Source organism: Myotis brandtii, unplaced genomic scaffold (genome assembly GCF_000412655.1).
Source record: "Myotis brandtii unplaced genomic scaffold, ASM41265v1 scaffold563, whole genome shotgun sequence".
NCBI lineage: Eukaryota > Metazoa > Chordata > Mammalia > Chiroptera > Vespertilionidae > Myotis > Myotis brandtii.
In genome coordinates this window covers 338,266-361,530 of record NW_005370096.1, presented here as the reverse complement: position 1 = coordinate 361,530, position 23,265 = coordinate 338,266, and the positions used below count along the sequence as shown (strand labels likewise).

The 23,265-nt window shown below is 39.1% G+C and overlaps 1 protein-coding gene across 1 annotated transcript in view; it reads left to right on the top strand.

The window, feature by feature from the left end:
* Positions 1 to 23,265, top strand: part of MAP3K2 (mitogen-activated protein kinase kinase kinase 2) — a 35,531-nt gene that overhangs the window by 6,497 nt on the left and 5,769 nt on the right. The window contains exons 5-15 of the mRNA XM_005878525.2: positions 1,431 to 1,544; positions 1,900 to 1,987; positions 5,677 to 5,807; positions 7,098 to 7,177; positions 9,253 to 9,320; positions 9,491 to 9,583; positions 10,334 to 10,540; positions 12,191 to 12,339; positions 12,682 to 12,813; positions 17,240 to 17,369; positions 23,007 to 23,184. Coding sequence (XP_005878587.1) covers positions 1,431 to 1,544; positions 1,900 to 1,987; positions 5,677 to 5,807; positions 7,098 to 7,177; positions 9,253 to 9,320; positions 9,491 to 9,583; positions 10,334 to 10,540; positions 12,191 to 12,339; positions 12,682 to 12,813; positions 17,240 to 17,369; positions 23,007 to 23,184 — 1,370 coding nt within the window. The remainder of the gene's footprint in view (positions 1 to 1,430; positions 1,545 to 1,899; positions 1,988 to 5,676; positions 5,808 to 7,097; positions 7,178 to 9,252; positions 9,321 to 9,490; positions 9,584 to 10,333; positions 10,541 to 12,190; positions 12,340 to 12,681; positions 12,814 to 17,239; positions 17,370 to 23,006; positions 23,185 to 23,265) is intronic.

Below are 23,265 nucleotides of genomic sequence, written 5' to 3'. Positions count from 1 at the left end.
TATATTATTTAAACATTTGCTGCTTATTTATATTTTATTTTTACTCTGTGTACTTTATTGATAAATTATCTTTTCTCATGCTCTATACTTACTAAAGAGGCAGTAGAGCTTTGGTAGTGAGTTTAGTTAAAACTTACAGGATTATTTTCATGGTGGTTAAGACATGATTAGATCATGTTTACATTTGGGAGTGGTACATGATCTTAAGGGCTTGCTGTGGCCCTGAGGAGCTCTGTGTTCTGGGGAACCCCTTTTGAAACTTCTGTAAAATTTGGATTCGATTTGATGATCTCTGAGGTTTCTTTCAGGTCCTATGAAGAGATCTCAAGATCTTGAGACCTTAAAATTTTCAGGGACAATGTAGTTTACCGGTTAATTTGTACCTTTTTTGTTTGTTTGTTTACCCCCTCAGAAAATACTTGTTGAATTTGCCAGGCATAATGCTATGAGTTAGGAATTACAGCCCCTTATGGAATTTATAGACTTATAGTAAGAGAAGCAGACAGTTAATAAATGAACTGTTTAAATATATTAAGTTCTTTGAAGGGTATGCATAAAATATTGTGACAAAGAATAAAGGCAAGGGCAGTAGGTATTCTATTTAGATAGTACTAAGGAAGACCTGACTGAGGTGCTAATGTTTAATTACTGAAAACTGAGGTAGGAAAAGACAACCCTGCAAAGAGTTTGTTAGCAATGGCTCCTGTGTTTGCTACTATATTAGCAAGGGTTACTGGGTCTACAATAAAGTCTCTTATACGCCTATGACTGCTCATATCTTTTCCATCCGGTACCTGACATCCAAGGAGGTCCAGTCCCTGGCCTAGGGACTCGGACCCAACACCTCCCCTGTCACTCCATTCCCACTGGGACTTCTATCCCTGGAGCGCAGAAGTCTTTTCCATATTAGGGCCTCCCACTGCTCACAAACTGCTTTCTCTACCAAGAATGTTCTTTCTCTCAAACTCTTTGCATACCCTACCGCCAGTCGCCTCCCTCTCGGGGGACAGACGCTCAACACAGGAGGTGCCCCGTTCCACCGTTCGGTCGATTTGCATATTAGGATTTTGTTATATAGGATAGGATAGTTTTTGTGTATACTCTTTAATGCTGTTTTGGAGTGAAGGTACTATAACTTAAGTTTAGCAATATTATGGAAATATCCTAGATAATTAATTTTAAATGTGTTTCTAGAATAATTTAATGATTCATAAAGCAAAAAAAAGTGTTTATATTTTTTCTGTGATTTTAGTGGTGGTAGGATTGGAAGAGCAAAGCAGTCTGGATACATGTATTCATTCAGAATTCCATTATATTGACAAATCAAAGAGGCAGGTATTCTGAGAGCTCTGAGTTAGAATCCCATAGGAATGAGATGGTCCTGGAAGGACTTGATGGCTGCATGATTCCTGATGTTCCTTTTTGTGTAGTTGGTGATCCCATTAACTACTCAAGATGACTTGGACAAAGCTGTGGAGCTGCTGGATCGCAGTGTTCATATGAAGAGCCTCAAGATATTACTTGTGGTAAATGGAAGTACACAGGTATGAGTCGGGATTGTTTGTCAGTAAGGACTATAGGATTTGTGCCTGTGAAAATTAATATATGAAACATAGTTACAGCCTATAATTATTGATATATTTTCAATATGATTAAATGAAAACGTACTCATTGTAACTGCTATCGTTTAATGTCTTTACTCCTCAAAACTCTATAGCCAATATTACAAGTGTAATATATTGTACATATGAAACTAGCAGAAACTGAGAACTTGGGAAGAATTATGTTAAAATGTTAAAGAGTAGATTTGATAAGACCCACAAACAATATAGAATATCTAGGATTCTGTTTAAGCCTTAAAGGGGAAGAATCGCATTAATCATCCTTTTTCCTCTGTAGGCTACTAATGTAGAACCATTGCCATCACTAGATGATTTGGATAACACAGTATTTGAAGCAGAGAGGAAAAAACGGCTTTCTGTAATAGGTAAGAGAGCTAGTATCCAAATCGTGAAATGGGTGATTTCTCAGTTTTTTCCTCTAACCTTTTATATATACTAAACATAACCCTGATAAATAGCAGGCTATCTCTAACTCTCTGTAATTTATCTAAGTTAACTATCTTCTAGTATCTGATATTTCTTGAAAAATTATGTCAAGTATTACAGGATTAGCAGTCTCCCATTTACACATTCTCTTTCTTTATATACCCCCAGGGTATTTTAATGTTGAACAAATTCAAATTACTCAAAGAAATTTTAACTATACAAAGAAACTGGAGGGAAAAATTAAAAGAAGTATTTTCATATATTAAAATTAATAGATGGCCCGTCCAGAGGGGCTCACTTGGTTGAGAATTGTCCCTGCACTGAAAGGTTGCTGGTTCAATTCCCTGTCAGGGCACATTCCTGGGTTGTGGGTTTGGTCCCCAATTGGGGAGCATGCGGAAGGCAACTGATCAATGTTTCTCTCTCACTTTGATCTTTCTCTTTTCTCTCTCTCTCTCTCTCTCTCTCTCTCTCTCTCTCTCCCCTTCCCTTCCCTTCCCTTTCCTCTTTCTCGTCCTCATCCTTGTCCTCGTCCTCGTCCTCGTCCTCTACTTCTCCTCCCTCCCTCCCTCCCTCCCTTCTTCTCTAAAAGCATGACCTTGTGTGAGGATTAAAAAATAAAATTAATGGATGGACTACGTTCATAAGCCTTTCTCTGAGTTTTAGTTAATGTCAAGAATGTTATCAAAATAAAGAGTTTCTAGATTATGCTTTATTATTACTTTACTGGAGGCCCAATGCATGAAATTTGTGCAAGAGGCTTGGCCCTTGCAGCCCCGGCTGCCTCGGCTTCCTCTGGAGGGTCGTTCTGCTGTTTGGTCTAATTAGCATATTAGCTCTTTATTTTATAGGAGTAGTATTCAGTTTTTATTTCTCAGTAATGATATACTGTTACAATTAAGCTGTGGTGCAAAGAGAAATGGATGTTGTATGCCGTGTTTTACAGGAGGCCTGTTAGTGGGGCATGGGGTGGGCAGAGGTGCTCAGAGCGCCCCAGTCTTCTCTTTGTGTGGAACACTGATAAGCTACGTTTTTATATTGTAGGAGCATTACATTGCTCAGAAACCACTGGTGTAAATGTGTTTAGCAGATTGGGCAGTGACTGGTCATTAAAGATAGCACGAAAACATATTTGAGCGAAGGTTTTGAAGGGAAGAAGTAGAAGAGGAGGAAAAACAGATGAATATGGAGGAAGCAGGAGAGTATGACAAAATAAGAGATGTGATTGGGAATCTAAGACTGGTAACAGAAGACATTTGTTAATAACGAGAGAAGAGATTAAATTAGCATGTGAATCACCAAAAATAGCGGTTATTTATCATCTGTTTTGGTCCTTCTGAGTATCATCTTACATAAATTCTTCTGTTCAGAAATGCTGAAAATGTGAGCAACAAAGAAAATATACAAGTAAAATAAAAATTGTTCATCTTCATTTGGCTATATTTTTATATAATTTAAACGTCTGTTGAAAGAACATTAGGGATACCTGCATTTCACTTCCATTTCTCTGATTAATCTGAGATTGGTAACTTTGTCCACTTTAAATTATGGGATTGTTATAGCAGTAAATTGAGAGAGCACCTTTCAAGTACATTTTGCTTTTCAGACTAGGAAGCATGACTATTAGTAATTATACATTTCTTTCTTTATTCCCTTTCCTTATCACATTTTAGTACCTATCATTTTAAAGTAAAATATTCCCAATTTATTTTTATTTATAATTATTTTTTAATTGATTTTAGGGGGAGAGAGAGAAATATTGATGTGAGAGAAGCATTAATCGGTTGCCTCCTGTACGCACCCTGACCAGGGATCGAACCCACAACCTGGGCATGTGTCCTGACCAGGATTGAACCTGCTATCTTTTGGTGTACAGGATGAAGCTCCAACCAGCTGAGCTGTGCCAGCCAGGGCAAACATTGCCAATTTATTTTAGTTGCATTAGACAGAACAAGCTAAATGCATTAGTTAATTTGACATTTTCAATTCATTTTTAATTAAAATTGTACTGAATGTCTCACTGTTGTTCTTGTAATAAACATCCTTGTTTGATTTCATTGCTAGATAAGAAATTGTAAATTACAAATTAAAAAATTACTGGTCTTCCATTTGCTACTTCTTTAAACTCTTTTCCCGGGTCTCATCACCAACAAATACTGACATATACTCACAATGACCCCTTTACGTAAGGTAAAACCTATTTTGTTTTTAAATCTGACCAGAGCTTTTAATACTCATATAACTTCCCCATATGTTTTTTTAAAGTTTAAGTTCAAAAAATTAGGAGCAGAGAGAAACTGTGTTAATAAACATGACATTGTTTCTGTACATCCAGGTAAGAATAAAGTGGATTATTGTCTAATAAGAAATTAAGTGATTAATTAGATAAACTATATTAGATTCTCCAGTTTTCTAAATTATAAAGAAATGTACATTTCAGGAACATGGCTTGCCACAAAAACAACAGCCTAATTTTAAGTCCCCAATAATAAAATTCAGGACTCCAAATTGAAAACACTCTAATACAAGCTAAATGGTTAAGAAGTCATCTCACTTTCGGTTTCTAAAGATTAGAGAGGGAATGGAAGGAAAACTGTGGAGCCAAATGTGCAGGCATATGCTCATTATGAATAATTTTATAGTCACAGTACTCTTGCAGAGAAGGGATTTAGTCCCATGTTTGCCAGTGAGGAACAGGTTTCTGGGGATTGGGTCACTTTCCCAAAGACACAGAGCTGACAAATAGCTATAACTGGGATTTAAACTGTTGTAGAAGACCGGAGAAAACCGAAGCAATGCTTAGAGAAATGGAGTTACACAGCTTTCTTACGCAGGCAGACTCAGAGGAGGTTGCCTCTCAAATTCTGAGCAAACCAATATGATGGAAGCCCTTCTTTTATCCCCTTTTGGTGTCTTTGTCCCCCAAATATGGATTATACGTCCGGACCTTTCGTGAGCTTTGCAAAAAGCCCCAGGTGTTGGGGGTCTTGAGACCATACCTAAGGGCCTGGCCTGGCACCAGCGCTGATAATCCCCCCTCTGGGGGCTGTGTGCTGTTCATGGTTTTTGGCCTCAGGTCTTGCAAGACCAGATTCTGGGAAAGGGGCAGTGACTTAATTATGGGTTATCAAGAATGTACATTAGGTTACTGGCACAAGTTCAGAGTGCTATCCCCCCCCCCCCCAAAAAAAAGATTTTCCCCATCAAAACGAGGTCTGACTCTGAAGCCATGTTCTCTCCACTACATCAGGATGCCTTCCGTGCATTACGCAGGGGAGCACCTGGGCACAAGTGGCCTCTGGGAGTTTGGGAGCAGTGGCACTCATCTAGAAAGCTTTCTTGTATTAGCAACCCCACAGTGCTTTGTCAGCAGCCAGAAGAATGCACCACCTAATATGTGTGAATGAATATTACAGTGAGGCAATAATTATAGTAGGGTGGGAGTTAGAAAGGTATAAAAATATTTGAAGTTTTACAGACAGGAATGTTTTGATAAGCTTTAATAAAAACTGGGTTTCAGTAGCTAACATTATTGGTAATATAGACCAGAAGTTCTATGTATATTTAATTAAAACAAAAATTGATTCCATGCTGATCTTTATAAAATCCTATAATTTTCTTGTTTGAGGTTCCACTAGTAGAGATCAAAGCTCCCCTCCCCCAGGATACATTCCAGATGAACTGCATCAGGTTGCCAGGAACGGGTCCTTCACCAGCATCCACAGTGAAGGGGAGTTCATTCCAGAGAGCATGGACCAAGTAAGCAGGAGTTGGATGTGGTTTCTTATTTTATTAAAGGGATATTGCCTAGGTCAGTGTGGTTTGGCAGGTGTGTGTGTGTGTGTGTGTGTGTGTGTGTGTGTGTATTACACCTCTTAATCCCATATCTTCCTTAAGTGAACAAAATGGTAAAAAGTGTAGGAAAATGCCTAATTTCCCTACACTATGTGTGCCTGTGTGCATTCATGCATAAAGAAAGTTACAATAAGGTGGATTATTTTATATTGCCCATCCATAAATAAATGATTGCAGTATTTGTAATCCTGGGGTTAATATTCAGATTTTAAAATTAATATTTAAAAGATATAGTCAAAACGACATTTAACTTTGTGAAGGTGAGGTTTATCAACTTTCTAAAACATTTTTAAATGTTTCTAAATGCTACCGGGCTGCTGTAGCTCTGTTGATCATCAGCCTATGAACCAGGAGGTCATGGTTTGATTCCTGGTCAGGGTACATGCCTGGGTTTCTGTCTTGATCCCTGGAAAGGGGTGTGTAGGAGGCAGCCAATCGATGGTTCTCTCTCATCATTGATGTTTCTCGCCCTTCCCTTCTCTGAAATCAATAAAAATATATCTTTTTAAAAAGCACATGTAAAAAAAAAGTTACTAAGTGCTCACTCCAGCAGTACGTACCTATAAATGAACCATACAGAAAAGATTAGCATGTCCCCTGCTCAAGGATGACACCCAAACTCGTGGGGCGTTCCATATTTTTGTGGAATCTAATGAACAAAATAGAAAAAAATGTTATGAAAAGTTGTGTAGTACTGAAATATTTCTGTGGAGTTCCTGCAGTTTCTGTAAGTTACATTGGCTGCTTCTATTGCAGTTTCATTTTCTAATAATGCAGCACTCATGGTGTTTAGTCTCATTTGGGTGGGGCCTTTGTTCGGTTTACAGTAAGAAAAATTATGTGAAATCTTTTAGCTTTTCATTATTTAGTCCATAGAGAAACAACATTTTTCTCTTAGGATGTTTTGAATTTGTAGCCTACCTATAAGGGACAACTACATTTTAAACATTTAAAAATTAGTAGCTCTGAGGGTAACTGCTATTGGGTAGGTTTCTTTTTTAGGTACTGACGGTGTTCTGAGATTGTCAGGAGGTCTCACAACTTTCAGTATACTTGCTAAAAACCATTAAATTGTACACTTGAAATGAGTGAATTTTATGTTACATGACTTATATCTCAATAAAGCTGTTTGTTTCTTAAAAAACAGTAACTTCTGGTTATTTCACATCAAATGGTGGAACTCTATTTTTCTAGATGCTGGACCCATTATTTTTAAGCAGCCCTGAAAATTCTGGCTCAGGAAGTTGTCCATCACTTGATAGTCCTTTGGATGGGTAATGTTGATTGTATTTTTTGTTTTTTAACATATGTGGGTAAATATGCATATATATACATATACATACATATACAGTATGTTGAGTTATCAATGCTTTTGTGCTACATTCAGAGGAACGTAATTGATACTGTCTATACATACTTATGGCAAATTAATTTTTGTATAGTGTAGACAAATCCCTTAACCTCATGGGACTCAGTATCATTATTCGTTAAAACTGACACCTTATTATAATATTTTGAGTATTCCTGCTTGCCAAAATAGTGTTTTGAAGTTAAATGCAAACTTAGAATTTAAGTACGTTTACTTTTAAAACTGTATTGGCAAAACTGCTATCAAATTTTGTATTAATGTTTTGGAGATTTTGTGAGTTTTGTTTCACCTGTTTAGAATTATGTTTGTTCTGGCACCAAATTATAAATAACTTAACAGTCTTGGTAGTTGTGGCCCAGTATGTTGATTGTGATGTAAAATTGAAATCCTATTGTTTTGTAAAATAGCTGTTCAAGAATATAAGGCGGATCAAGTGAATTTTTTGTTACAAGTGCTCCCTCTCTCCTGGTCTCAATTAGGACACACAGAGTCAGTGTCTTTATTAAAATCTTTATTGTAAAAATATAACTAATATTGTAAGGGAATAGACATTTAATTTTCTGTTACCTGTGTACATGAAGCCTTTGTCTTTGCTTGCATCTACATCAAGACAGCCATTTAAAACATTTAAGAAATTTAGGGAAATAATAATGTAAAATATATATACTTGATAAGTTAGAAATTACTTCCTTTTTTTTTTTAATGAGGTGTCTATGGCGTGGTTTATTTTTTTGGGTTGTTTTTTTTTAATTGATTTTTTACAGAGAGGAAGGGAGAGGGATAGAGAGTTAGAAACATCAATGAGAGAGAAACATCAATCAGCTGCCTCCTGCACACTTCCTACTGGGGATGTGCCCGCAACCAAGGTACATGCCCTTGACTGGAATCGAACCTGGGACCCTTCAGTCCACAGGCCGCCGCTCTATCCACTGAGCCGAACTGGTTAGGGCATATTACCTCTTTTTTTATAGATGTGGAAACAGTCTCAGAAAGGTGATTCCAAGGTTGCAACAGCTAGTGAAGTGACAGAGCGAGGATAAAGCACAGGCATGCCCGAGCACCTGTGATTCCTAAGCACATCATCTGAACTCCATGGGTTCATCTTTAAAGCCACACTTCATGTCTGCATGGACCAATAAGAGTTTAAGGAAAATTCGTGCACCTTGAAAGGAACTGTGGGCCGTGAGGTTGCGGTGGGCACAGGGGCAGGTCTCGGCCCACCCTCCACGCCCCTACCTGGCCCCTCCTGCCGTGGTTCCCGGTCCCCTATCTCCCAGCAATCCCGCTCCCGCCACCGCTGTTCCCATGCGCTGATGGCACCAGCCCGGCTTGCACCCGCCCGCTTGCACCCGCCCCGCTGATGGTGTGGAGCAATTAGGGCCAACGCCAGCAGCGGGTGCGAGTAGCGGGTGCGAGTAGCGGCTGCTGTCCCGTTCGCTCCTCAGGAGCAGAGGGAGGTGAAGAAGCACTGAGGGGCGATCGGGGCTGGGAGCCACCACTCACACCCGCTGACGCTGACAGCGCCAACAATTGGGACCGGCGCCAGTCACCGGCAGCGGATGCGGGTGGTGGCTCCAGCACTGGCAGCAGGTGCAAGTGGGGCTGAGGCTGGCGCCGGCAGCAGGTGTGAGCGCCCGGTGGGACTGCGGCGCGCGGGAGCAAAGAATTTTCAGGTATCACCAGAGGCTCGCCCTGATGACAGCAACTGGCGCCCTGCCTTGGTCTGGCGCCCCTGCTTACCTGCTCCACCATCCCGCCTGCTGCTGATGCCCGCCATGTTCCATGCGTGCCCCCTGGTGGTCAGCACACGTCATAGCGACTGGTTGTTCAGTTGTTCCGCCATTTGGTCTATTTGCATATTTAGGTTTTATATATATAGATATGATCTCCACACATACGTACAGATATTGATATTGCATACAGTTTTTTTAATGTTTTATTTACATTCTCTCAATTTAATGTGACATTTTCTACTTTTAGAGACAGCTATCCAAAATCACGAATGCCTAGGGCACAGAGCTACCCAGATAATCATCAGGAATTTTCAGGTTAGATTATCCACATTCTAAATGTTTAATGTTTATGCTATTAAGTAATGGTTTAGCGGGAAAGGTGAGGGGAATTTTTTAAAAAATCAAAACATGTAAATATGTTTTTCATTATTTGAAAGAAGTACTTGGCTTTCTTAATAACATAAGTTTCTTATGTGTCTCAATAGACTACGATAACCCTATCTTTGAGAAATTTGGAAAAGGAGGAACCTATCCAAGGAGGTATCATGTTTCATATCACCATCAAGACTATAATGATGGTACGTTGCTGGCATTCAGATAAGAACAGTTTGTGAAAATTCTCAAAAATAATAAAAATAAAAATTTCATATTTAAGTAATACTATTATAAATAAACTTGTTTCTCAATCATTTAGCTTTCTGCCTAAAATTTTTTTTAATTGGGTCATAACTAAAATTATAATAACATCTTAGTTTTATGCCAACTTACCTCATAGTATTTATCTTTCCCCTAGAAGGAAGGGAATAATTAAAAATATTATTCAGAAAGTTACTCCTTCATAATATTCATACTTGCATGGCCCTTTTAAGGGAAAAAAATATTGCTACCTTTAACTTTCCAATTTTTTTTTTTTATATTTTAAATCGTGATTAGAAATGAGACTAAATTATATTTTTTCTACTTTTTACCCCAAAGTGAGAGTTCTATGATTTTTATGAATGTGTGTATATATGTGTTAACATAAGAGATTATTTGAATTTGTATTCAGATCTTGTTTGTTTTTCTCCTACTTTTCATTTCTGCTTTCACCTTTTTTCCTTGTATTTTTGTTACTGACTTTATGATTTACTGTTAACAAGGATTTTTCCTTGAACTCTTTAAAAAATACTAACTTTAGGTTTAAAACATATAATTAAATAATCATTGCTATTTCAGTTTCTTAGCCTAGTCATGGGACAAATTTCTGTTCCTTACATTACAAATTTTAAAAACATTCAATTACAACATATTAATAAAAGTTTTAAGGTGATTATATTTTTGTTTTGTAGGTCGTAAAACTTTTCCAAGAGCTAGAAGGACCCAGGGGACCAGCTTCCGGTCTCCTGTGAATTTCAGTCCTACTGACCACTCCTTAAGCACTAGTAGTGGAAGCAGTATCTTTACCCCAGAGTATGATGATAGTCGAATAAGAAGAAGGGGAAGTGACATAGATAATCCTACTTTAACTGTAATGGACATCAGCCCACCTAGCCGCTGTAAGTAATAGTCATTGGCATAGTGAAATGTATAATAGAACCTTTGCAGAATTTTATAGTATTAAAAGGAATAAATATCAAGCCAGTCCTCAAGAGTGAGACCAACTTCTCAACAAAGTTGTATTTCTAAAGGTGATTGGAATGGCAGGTAAAGCATGTTATTGCTGCTGAATTACTTTAGATGATTCTGTCCTCTTTCATTGGGAGAAGTGTCATCAATTAGTCATCCGTTCATTCATTTCACATTTCTGTGTTGAGATTTCAAATACACCCTCTCAGATATAGCCTAATAGGGAGAATGATATCTGGAGCAGTAATTATAGTGTAACATTTAGTCTAGATCTTACGTGTGAGTAAGAATTCACCAGTAAGGAGGTGACATGTGCAGAGGCCATGGCATATTCTGAAGGTGTGGAAGAGTTTGTTTTTGGCCGAAGTGGAAGATATCTTACTTGGAAGAGTAGAAATAGGACTAGAATGGTAACTCAGGCCAGATTGTGAAGTATCTGAACTTTATCATGTAATCGGTGCATACAAAGATGCACGCTCAAAGATTACAGTAATATTTGCATTCTCTGAATTCCTCCCTTTTGTGCTGGTGTCATCATGTTTTACTTTTACATCTATGCCCTCACACTACATTTGCCTTAGACAGCTGTCTTTTAAAGGATTAAAAAATAAGAGAAAAAAAGCCTTTTATATATACCTTCAGTTTATTTATGTAGATCTTTATGTAGATCCAAGATTCTGTCAGGTATTAAATTTCTTCTGCTTGAATAATTACTTTAACCTTTCTTCTAATACAAATCTGCTGGTAATAAGTTCTTTCAGCTTTTGTTTTTTTGAAAAAGGTCTTTGTTTCTCCTTTCTTTTTGAAAGATTTTATTTTCTGGGTGTAGAATTCTAAGCAGGTTTTTTTCCCTTTCAGCACTTTAAAAATATTTCTCCCTAGTTTTTTGGCTTTTATATTTTCTGAGGAGAAGTGTTCTGTAGTTTGTGTCTTTGTTCCTTTGCCTGTAGTTTGCTTTTTTCCCTCGGGCTGTTTTCAAGATTTTCTTTTGTTAGAATTAGAGTAGGGCTCTTTCCAGCTTTCTATATCATAGGCAGATGGAAAACTGACTATAAATATTGCTGCAGTAAAGATCATAAGTAGTTTATCTTACAAGCAGTGGCATCTTAGATTGAGTGAAATAATACTATTACATATATAACCAAGAAAGAAAATAATCTCATTGCATTGGAAAAAATGAGTTATGGGATTATGAACCTTGTTTGGGTTTAGAATTCTTAGAAAATTGACTGAAGAGGCAGTTTTTCAAAGCTGGTGATCTTGCACTGGCCTGTGTGGTTCCGTTGAGTGTTGTTCTGTGCACTGAAAGGTCGTTGATTCAATTTCCGGTCAAGACACATGCCCAGGTAGGGGTGTGCAGGAGGTGGCCAATCGATATTTCTCTCTCTCTCTAAAAATCAATAAAGAAAATGTTTAAAAAACCCAAACCATGATGATCATTATGAACTTGGATGACCATGATTTTTCCTCACACCCAAGCATATTCAATCAAGAATGTTACTAATGCAGCATACTCATTTAGTCCTTAACCATTTTTGTGCAATCTAGATATTCCATTTTTAAAAAGTGTTCTTTTTTAGCACCCCGTGCTCCAATAAACTGGAGATTGGGCAAACTGCTTGGCCAGGGAGCCTTTGGCAGGGTCTACCTCTGTTATGATGTCGATACAGGAAGAGAGTTGGCTGTTAAGCAAGTTCAGTTTGACCCCGAGAGACCTGAGACCAGCAAGGTAAGACTCGCTGCACACAGAAAACACGTGTTTTTAATAAAATAAATGTAACACATGATAGAATGTTTATTTTTCCTAACACAAATTATTTGCAAAATCAATAATTAGATATGTTTATCTACTTTGTACTGTGGATTTTTCTCTTTTAATGCTCAGTTACATTTTGATTTAGTGTTGCTTTAGCATACCTTCAAGGACAGTTATTATTTACAGACTTAAAAATGTTTATTCCTTAGGAAGTAAAAATCTCAGAATTAAATCACCTTGATGGTCAATGAAATTCTAATTTTTTACTTTTACTAACAATGCTGTAAAGATTTAACAATGAGTTCTGTCTTTCAGGAAGTAAATGCACTTGAGTGTGAAATTCAGTTGTTGAAAAATTTATTGCATGAACGAATCGTTCAGTATTATGGCTGTTTGAGGGATCTCCAGGAAAAAAAACTTTCCATATTTATGGAATATATGCCAGGGGTAAGTTAGTATATCCTTTGAAAATAGCATACTTTCGGCCAGCGTTGCTCAGTGGTTGAGCATTGACCCATGACCAGGATCATGGTTGGATTCCTGATCAGGGCACATGCCCGGATTGTGGACTCGATCCCCAGTAGGGGGCTTGCAGGAGGTAGCTGATCAATGATTATTCTTATCATTGATGTTTTTATCTCTCTCTCCCTCTCCCTTCCTCCCTCTGAAATCAATAAAAACATATGAAAAAAATAGACATTTTATTTAAAGATTTAGTTGAGGAAGGAAAAATAATAAAACTTTGATTTATAAAATGTTATACCTAGTTAATGAAATTTTGAAAGAGTTTTAAATTAGTAAAATAATTTTATTTTCTTTATTTTTTTTATTTAAATTGTTTATTGTTTAAAGTATTACATGTCTCCTTTTTCCTCCATTGACCTCTCCTCAGCTGCTCCCACCCCCAGCACATGCCCTCACCCCCCTGTTGTCTATGTCCATTGGTTATGCTTATATGAATGCATACAAGTCCTTTGGTTGATCTCTTACCCCCACCACCACCCCTGCCTTCCCTCTGAGGTTTGACAGTCTGATTGATGCTTCTCTGTCTCTGGATCTATTTTTGTTCATCAGTTTACGTTGTTCATTATATTCCACAAATGAGTGAGATCCTATTTATCTTTCTCTGACTGGCTTATTTCGCTTAGCATAATGCTCTCCAATTTTATTTTCTATCTTCTTCATCTATCTTTGTATTTTTAACTCATTTTTTTTATTTATTTTTTTTTTAAATATATTTTATTGATTTTTCACAGAGAGGAAGGGAGAGAGATAGAGAGCCAGAAACATCGATGAGAGAGAAACATCAATCAGCCGCCTCCCGCACATCTCCCACTGGGGATGTGCCCGCAACCCAGGCACATGCCCCCGACCGGAATCGAACCTGGGACCTTTCAGTTCCCAGGCCGACGCTCTATCCACTGAGCCAAACCAGCCTCGGCTTTTAACTCATTTTAAAAATTCTAATATATACTAAAATAGGTTACAAGCATCATAGTCCATACTGAGATTTCTCTAAGAGCCTTAAAAATATTCGTAATAGCTGGTTTGTCCAAACCAGGATCCAGTTCAGGACCACATAGTACATTTATTTTTAATAAGTTTTTATTGATTTCAGAGAGGAAGGGAGAGGGAGAGAGAGAGAAGCATCAATAATGAGAGAGAATCATTGATTGGCTGCCTCCTACACACCCCACACTGGGGATCAAGCCCACAACCTGGCCATGTGCCCTGACCAGGAATCAAACCGAGACCTCCTGGTTCATAGGTCGATGCTCAACCACTGAGCCATGCTGACCGGGCACTCCTCTTTTAATCCAGAGCAGTTTTATGTGACATAGATTTAACAGGCTATTGTTCTGTTGACAGTCTCACCTCATGGCATTTTATAATTTGTTCCTTTATCCCCTTATTTTCTATAAACTCCAGGTTAGATCTAAAGTCTAAGTTAGATTCAAATTTAACATTTTTTATTAGAATGCGCCATAGATCATGCTGTGTACTTTATGTTGCATCCCATTAGATACAGTTTTTGGTTGTTTCATTGTTAGTGATGCTAAGATTGATGGCTAGATTAGGGTGCTTGATACCCTGATTCTTCCATTGTCAAGTTTTGTTTTTTCCTGAAGACCAGAAAGTAATGAGCTAAAGCAATGACTCACAGTTCCTTTTCAGCCATCACCTAATGTTTATAACACAGTTTGATAATAATCGTCTCAGTAAATAATTTCATTAGGAGCTGCAAAACGTGATTCATAGAGCCATCCCTCTATATTATTTTTATAATATGTAGAGTACATTCTAATACTAATGATTTTCAAGATGGTATGTTTACGCATTTAAAAATACATGCAATCCATCCAGTGTCGCTCAGTGGTTGAGCATTGATCGACCTATCAACCAGTAGGTCATGGTTTGATTCCTGGCCAGGACACATGCCTGGGTTGGGGACTCAATCCCCAGTAGGGGGATGCAGGAGGCAGCCAATCAGTGCTTCTCTTCATTGCTGTTTCTATCTCTCTCCCTCTCCCTTCCTCTCTGAAATCAATAAAAAAATTATTTAAAAAATACATGCATTCTCATAGTTTAATAAGTCATATATGATAGAAAAAAGGTTTGATTTATGGGTCTTTAAGGGAATAGTTTGTTAGAATTATATGTAGAATGTACAAGGTTGTAGGGCAGCCGTGGGCAAACTACGGCCCGCGGGCTGGATCCGGCCCGTTTGAAATGAATAAAACTAAAAAAAAAAAAAGACCGTACCCTTTTATGTAATGATGTTTACTTTGAATTTATATTAGTTCACACAAACACTCCATCCATGCTTTTGTTCCGGCCCTCTGGTCCAGTTTAAGAACCCATTGTGGCCCTCGAGTCAAAAAGTTTGCCCACCCCTGTTGTAGGGTAAGCTTATGAATCATAAAATTGGACCAGATTCTGATAGTAGTGGTCTTAACCATACTCAGTCTCACAAGGGCATCTCACAGAAATTTATTCTACAGAAGTAATCCAAAAGAAGGAAAAAGCTGCATATATTTATTTTAGTATGATCTGTGATGGAAAAAATGGAAATTCATTGCCCATGGTGGAAGTAAATTATGATGGCATTGTCCAAGAGAACAATGTTAAAAATTAAAATTGTGGCAAAGTTGAACTATTTGTGTAATATTTAAATTAAGATAGAAAATAATTATGAATAACAGTGAATAGAGACTCAGATTGTTGAAGATACGATTAATTAAAATGATTAATTGGTTAAAACTGATTTATATCACAAATAGAGATGGATAATCTTTATATAGTTAGCAATCTTAGGATAAACCAGGATTATTCAGGAAGAGGTGTTAGATCACATAAAAGCAGCTGTCTTATCAAAGTATAGATTTCAGTTCCTTAAATTTAAAAGCTCATTACCAAATTAGTTATAGTTAATTGACAATCTGAATGAATTGTAAATATGGTAAGCCCATGGCATCAATGGGTTGGACATACGGTACATGTTCCTAGACTTTCCTGAATCTCCAAGTTTGTGAATGATGCTATATAATTTTTCTCAGTAAATTAAGCTTGCTGGATTCAAGATTTGCCAAAATTGTCATCTCTTCTTCCATTTTCTCAAGCACAGCACCCCATTCCTTAGTGTATCTACAACTACTTTCAGACTAGAACTATAACTACTTTTATTTTCAGTACCTGGACTAGCAGTCGTTTTTAATCTCTGTTAATTTTACATACACACATGCAATTTTTTTAATATATTTTATTGATTTTTTACAGAGAGGAAGGGAGAGGAATAGAGAGTTAGAAACATCGATGACAGAGAAACATTGATCAGCTGCCTCCTGCACACCTCCTACTGGGGATGTGCCTGCAACCAAGGTACATGCCCTTGACCAGAATCGAACCTGGGACCCTTCAGTCTGCAGGCCGATGCTCTATCCACTGAGCCAAACTGGTTAGGGCTACACACATGCAATTTTTAGCTGGCACAGTGCTTCCCAACCCATTCCAGTTGTTCCTACTGAAGAAGGTACACAAAGATAAACAGCTACACCAATGGATCGTTAGTGCCGTCGGCACAATAAATCTTAAAAGAGAAGATCTGTTCCTCAGGAAGCATTTTCTTTCCATCTTTTAAAGTGTTTGTTATTCATCAGATTTGCACATTGGAACCAGTAGGGCAGCTTTTGTAAAATTCACGTGTCTGTCTCACATCAGACTGACTCAGCATTCTCCAAGATGGCACCTCGTCCTGCATTAAAAATACTTAGGACAATTTGAAATTCCTCTTTAATATGTTTTCTCATGTTTTGAACTAGCATGTTAAGTATATAAAGGAAAAACTTTAAAATTGAATGTGTTCTGATTTTCTAATCATACCCATTCTTTCTCCTGAGAAATAAATTGGCAGATATCAATAAAACGCTTCTAAATAAAATAAAAATAAAAAAAAATAATAATAATAAAATGCTTCTAAAAACAGAGAAAGAAAAAAATAAATAATTAAGTAGGACATATATAGAAGAACAAGTAGGAAAAGCAAAAATATATTCTGGGCAAAACAATATAAAAGTACAAGAGAATTTTTAGAAACACAGTTGCAAGGAATATGAGACAGTTAGAACCAAGATAGTAATACAAACAAGGATCAAGAATCATTGTAAAGGCTTCCTTTAGTGGTGACCCATGCTCTTACACAGCTCTTGTCAGGGAATACTAGTATATAATTGAATTGTATGTAAATGAGATGGCATATACGCTCTTACTGAGAATTCCCATGCTTTCCCACTCAGCTAGGATTCTTTAAAAAATAAAGATGTAATATAGTGGTTCATTTCAAACCATACAATAGTTTTCTTTTGTTTTCATTTAGGGTTCAATTAAGGACCAATTAAAAGCATATGGAGCTCTTACTGAGAATGTGACCAGGAAATACACCCGTCAGATTCTGGAAGGCGTCTACTATTTACATAGTAATATGATTGTTCATAGAGACATCAAAGGTAAGGAATGAGGTCTTTTCATTTTAAATACACAGTTTTCTTTGTGTGTGAATAAGAAGAGTAATACACTTAAGACATTTAACGTTTAAATCAGTACAGCTGCCTTTAAAATACTGTAGGACTCAGTCATATTCCGGCAAGTTCTGGTGTCCAGGTCTCCACGGTAGGCCACTCCCCTATGGGCTTCACAGAATTAGTAAAGTTCAAATGACCATAAAAAGTGAGACCATGTTTCATGTTAGGGCAGAGGCATTAGAATATAATGGTTCGGAGAAGTCTCTGGCACTAGATTGATGGCTTGGTTCAAATTCAGGCTTTATCCGTGATTAATCGCGTGACCTTGCACACACGCACAGTCCCTCTATGCCTCCATGCCTCATGTTTAGCGAGGGTGATAATGTCCAACTCATAAGGTTCCTGTAAGGATTAAATGAGATGACACATATAATATGCTTAAAACCGTGTCTGGTGTCTAGAAAGCATTCAGATAGCTATGGTGATGATGTACTTCATGTTGAGATCATATTAATTTAAGCCTTTGGAGTGGGCGTTATTATCTAGGGAGGAAATAAGAAGGAGGAAGGGAGCCTGAGATTGAGCTCGGATGAACTTCAACTCAGTTAAGCTATTTTTAAAATTCAGCTGTTTTCAGGGATCAGGTATGTAAGATAAATGCATGAAGTGAGATAAAAGTGAGTGGAGGAGATATGTAAAATTTGAGAGTGCTTAAATTCTGTATTGCAAAGCATACCTGCAGGTGTGAGTCTATAAAAACTGAAGCTTGGTTCTAGAAAAATTGGGTTGTGACCCCAAATTAAAAGATGACTATTCAGTCAACCAATCTATACTAATAATAGAGGAATATGCAAATTGTCCGGGACGCCGTCACAGTAACAGTAATGACCAGCAGGCTGTGTGGGGCGACCAGGCCGCAGGGGGGTTTAGTGAGGGACGACCAAACGACTGAACAGCAGGCTGTGTGGGGCGACCAGGCCGGCAGGGAGGGCAGTAAGGGGTGACCAGGCCAGCGGGGGCGGGGGGGCAGTTAGGGGCAATCAGGCAGGCAGGCAGAGGTGGTTAGGGGCGATCAGGCAGGCAGGCAGGAGAGCGGTTAGGAGCCAACGGTCCCGGATTGTGAGAGGGATGTCCCAGATTGGAGAGGGTGCAGGTCAGGCTGAGGGACACCCCCCTGCCCGCCTCGTGCACGAATTTCTTGCACCAGGCCTCTAGTCTATAATAATAAAAGCACAATATGCTAATTAGACCAGACATCCTTCTGACGACCTTCCGGATGAAGCTGGGGCCAGTGGCTGGAGGGAAGCCCAGGTCCCGGGTGCTAGAGGGAAGCCAGTGCTGGCAGCCAGGGAAAGGAAGGCCTACTGTTGCACAGATTTCGTGCATCAGGCCTCTAGTATATGAATAAAAATAAAAAATACATTTTTTATTGGTCTTACTGAGGGGTTGAGCTACCCAGGTATTTACTGCCTTCCTGTGGTGAGCCACATCCCGAATGTGGCCATATTCAGGCTAAAGAGAGCGCTGCTAACCAGTGTCTAGTGATATAGTGGACTCTGCTACAGAACATTGAGCCAGACCGTCGCACCAGAATGAAGCATACAAGAGAAGGAGGGTGTGGCTCATGACCTGAAGAGAGAGGAGCCTGTCTTTCATGTCAAAATCTGCCCAGCTTAGGCAGGCCTCAGGTGTCAAGGACAGCTGATAGCTTGAAGAACCACACTGGGGAATTCTTTTAGGAATGATCTCTATTCAAGCTGGTTTCTCTTTAGCGCTCATAGTGAGACGAGGTACAGGGACCAAGGGGAGCTACCCCAGATGGGCCTTACCAGGAGTGATGAACCACACTAGTCAGATGAGGCTGGAAGCAAGCTGACTTAAAATCCTGATAGTACAAATACAGGGACAGGAGGAAAGTAAGGTGTAAGTTAGAGATGCAATACCGTCTGTAAAGTGAGAGTATGGCCTAGAAGAAAAGTGTTCATATGATTGACAGTGGTTACTTCCAAATGGCAGGATGAGTGATAGTTGTTTTCTTTGACACAGTTTTTACTTTTTCTATATTTCCCAAACTTTATGGTGAGAAATTTTTAAACTGTGAGGGAAAAAGAACGATAGTTGATGAAACCTAGGATAAAAACTAATTGATCATTGTTGCTAGGCAATCAACTCATTATTTCATAACAGGGTCCCTTTATTCTGCCTTTCTTTTACTGACTGTACCATTGAGGACAACATAGTGGTTGAAAGAAAACTTGTCTTTATAGCAATATTTTGACTAACAAATGAAGAAGGAATTATGGAATAGTGCCATTTTACAACCACTAATGAATTAATAGGTATAAGCATTAAAGATTAACAGGTGCTGACATCTAAAACAGAGACAGTTGAGCATGACATACTTCCTATCTTTAGATTACATCATCATATCTATGAAGTAGTTTTGCAAAAAGTAATAATAATAATCTGAATCTGATCAAGCCTTTAGATTCAGCTACCAAATTTTAGAATTGTAGACTATACATATCAGCAGACGAACATGGCCAATAGGGTGCCTTGGGATGGAGTCCGAAGACCTAGTCACTAGGAAAGCCACGGGCAGACAACTCAGGTTCCTCCTAAAGTGCCATGGAAAAGATCACAGGGACCTTTAGATCAGTAAAGGCTTAACATATGAATCATTGAGTCTCAATGTATGGACCTTATTTGGATTCTGGTTTTTATAAAAATGTAAAAACCCCTGAGTATATATTTAACATTATTAAGGAGGTATTGTCCATCCTGTTTGGTGTAATAAGAGCCATTATCTTTTAAAGCTAATGAACTATCGATCATGAAGTCTTGCCTTTGTTTCAAATAATATGAGGGGGGAAGAGGGAGAGGCTGGCAGCACAGGTGGGGCTGGGGCATGGATACATATACTATTCTACCTGCTTTTATATTTGTTTGAAAAATCTCCTTCATAGTTTGCTTTTAAGGTATCCAAAGTAAGTTGAAAACGTAGGAGTCTATATTGGGAACCTGGTTACACATTTTTCACTCAGCCCTTCGTATGGATGGGCATTGATGCCACATTGGTGATTCCTCCCCATGGTTAGCTCTGCCTGTCTGTGGTCTGCCTGGGACTGTGCCTTCCCTGCTGTAGCCAGTAAAATCTGGCTTGTTTTTGCCCTTCCCTGGCTAAATATTTTAGAGATAGTGGCTTTTTTTTTTTTTTACAGAGTCCTTTTTGCGTGATGAACAGGGAGATGTTGACAGGGTAGACAGTGCTGTTCTGCCGGACTGCTGGTGTGTGCCTCCCTCAGGCCTGTGGCTCGCTGGGACGGCATCTGGTACTGGCAGAGCTGTGGAGAGCCACCACCACCAGGCTGGGGTTTGCTGGGAGAACAGAGACAAGTACGGAAGTTCACAGTGGGACTGGACAGTATGCATTCTCTCCCGTCTATAATGTAGCTTTTCTCCACTACTCACTCTCCTTAGAGGCCATTAAAAAAAAAAAAAAGGAAGAAGAAAAGGATTTTTTTTTTATTTTTTTTTTTTATTTTAATATATTTTATTGATTTTTTACAGAGAGGAAGGGAGAGAGATAGAGAATTAGAAACATCAATGAGAGAGAAACATCGACCAGCTGCCTCCTGCACATCTCCTACTGGGGATGTGCCCGCAACTCAGGTACATGCCCTTGACCGGAATCGAACCTGGGACCTTTCAGTCTGCAGGCCGACGCTCTATCCACTGAGCCAAACCGGTTTCGGCAGAAAAGGATTTTTAAAAATATAAAATACTAGAGGCCCGGTGCGCAGATTGGTGCACCAGTGGGGTCCCTCGGCCTGTCCTGTGGGGATCAGTGGACCTCCAACTGATCGATGTTTCTCTCTCCCTCTCTCCTCTCTCTAAAATCAATAAAAAGAAAATATTTAAAAGACCTTTCATCATTTCCCCCCACTTAAAAAAATATGTGGTTATGGTTATAGGAGACTTAAAAAGAACAAAGTAGCCCTGGCCACTGTGGCTCAGTTGATTGTTTTCCAGTGCACCAAAGGGTTGCCGGTTCAGTTCCTGGTCAGGGCACATGCCCGGGTTGCAGGCTCGGAGGGCGTGCAGGAGGCAGCCAATCCGTGTTCTGCTCTCACATCAGTGTTTTTCTTTCTCCCTCTCCCTTCCTCTCATTCAAAATCAATAAAAATATTTTTTAAAAATAACAGTTTCAAAATTGGATAAGTTAAAATAAATTGCTTATTTAAAAACTGGTAGTTTATAGGTAAAGCTAAAAATGAGAATAGAAATAATTTACATAAGACAGAAATAAGACTTGTAATTTCAGAAGAAAAAATTGAGTTTTAAAATGATAAATAAAGGGGAAAACAGAGAATAACAAATAAATGAACCTAGCCCCTGGATCTTGGTTTCTGATACCATTAAAAGTAACTAGGGCCCAGCCGGTGTGCCTCAATGGTTGAGCATTGACCTATGAACCAGGAAGTCACAGTTAGATTCCCGCTCAGGGTACATGCCCGGGTTGTGAGCTCGATCCCCAGGGTGGGGTGTGCAGGAAGCACCTGATCAATGATTCTGTCATCATTGATGTTTCTCTCTCTCTCTCCCTCTCCCTTCCTCTCTGAAACAATAAAAATAAATTTTAAAAAAAAGTAACTAGGGCTCTTTGGAGAGAGGGCTGATTCTAGGCCTTGAGCATCTAATAGTGCCCGAAAGTAAGAAGATGCTAAAAACCAACCCCAAACCAAAAACAGGAACACAATGATGGGGTTATGACAAAGGGACACAGGAGCCAAGAGAAAGAGTTCCCACTGGCCAAAGCTGGAACAATGTGAGCAACGAAAAAGGCACGTTAGTTTATAACCCAAAGTATAAAATAAATATCCTTGTGTTCATAGTGATACAAACAAATTGGCAAAGAAGCCGGTGGGAGAGGAGACAAGCTCCTGTGCAGAATGATTCCCAGTAATTCCTGTCTCCGCTCCGCCTGGAGCGCAGCCGACTCCTTCATGGGCTGTGTGCCAGCCTCTCGGGACAGCATGGCAAGGGAGAGGGGCACTTCACCGTAGAGAATTCAACCACCTCAAGCTAGGCAATCAGAGTCAGTTTATAATAAGTTTATTATAAAAGTAAATGAAATTTAAAAACAAAGCTGGAAGCTTGCTTGGAAGAGATTTTAAATATGTAGAAATTGAGAAGAAACATCAATATAAAGCAAAACCCAATATTTAGAGAAACTATAAAATATAAAATAACTAATACTAAGTTAGAGCAGGAGAGGAAAGTGCTGGAAGTTTTGATGATGAGGGTCCCCCGGGACATCCCTCCTCAGGGAAATGAGCTTTAGCTGCAGCCTCTTGCTTTAGGACAGACACACTGGGCCCAGAGCCTGCTGTGCTGCCCCTCCTCCGCCCGCCCCGTCCCCGCGTGGCCTTCACGCACTCCCTGGTTCTGAATCTTCAGTGTGTGAGTGAGCCCTTCATGGGCACTGTCCTGACTGGCGGTGCGAGCGGCAGTTTGGAGACAGATCGAAGAGTCTGCTCCGTTTACTTCTCTGCTGTTGTCCTTTTATACGCTCCAAACTGCCGACAGGAAGAATGCAAGGAGGATGTTTCTTATTTTTAGGTGCGAATATTCTGCGAGATTCAACAGGCAACGTCAAGCTAGGAGATTTCGGGGCCAGCAAACGGCTTCAAACAATCTGCCTTTCGGGGACAGGAATGAAGTCTGTCACGGGCACGCCCTACTGGATGAGCCCCGAGGTGATCAGCGGGGAAGGCTACGGCCGCAAAGCGGACATCTGGTAGGTCTGCTGCGGGCTGGCCCTCGGCCTGTCTCCGTGGGTAGAAATGCCTGGCCAGGTGTCAGGGGTCTTTCGTGCTTT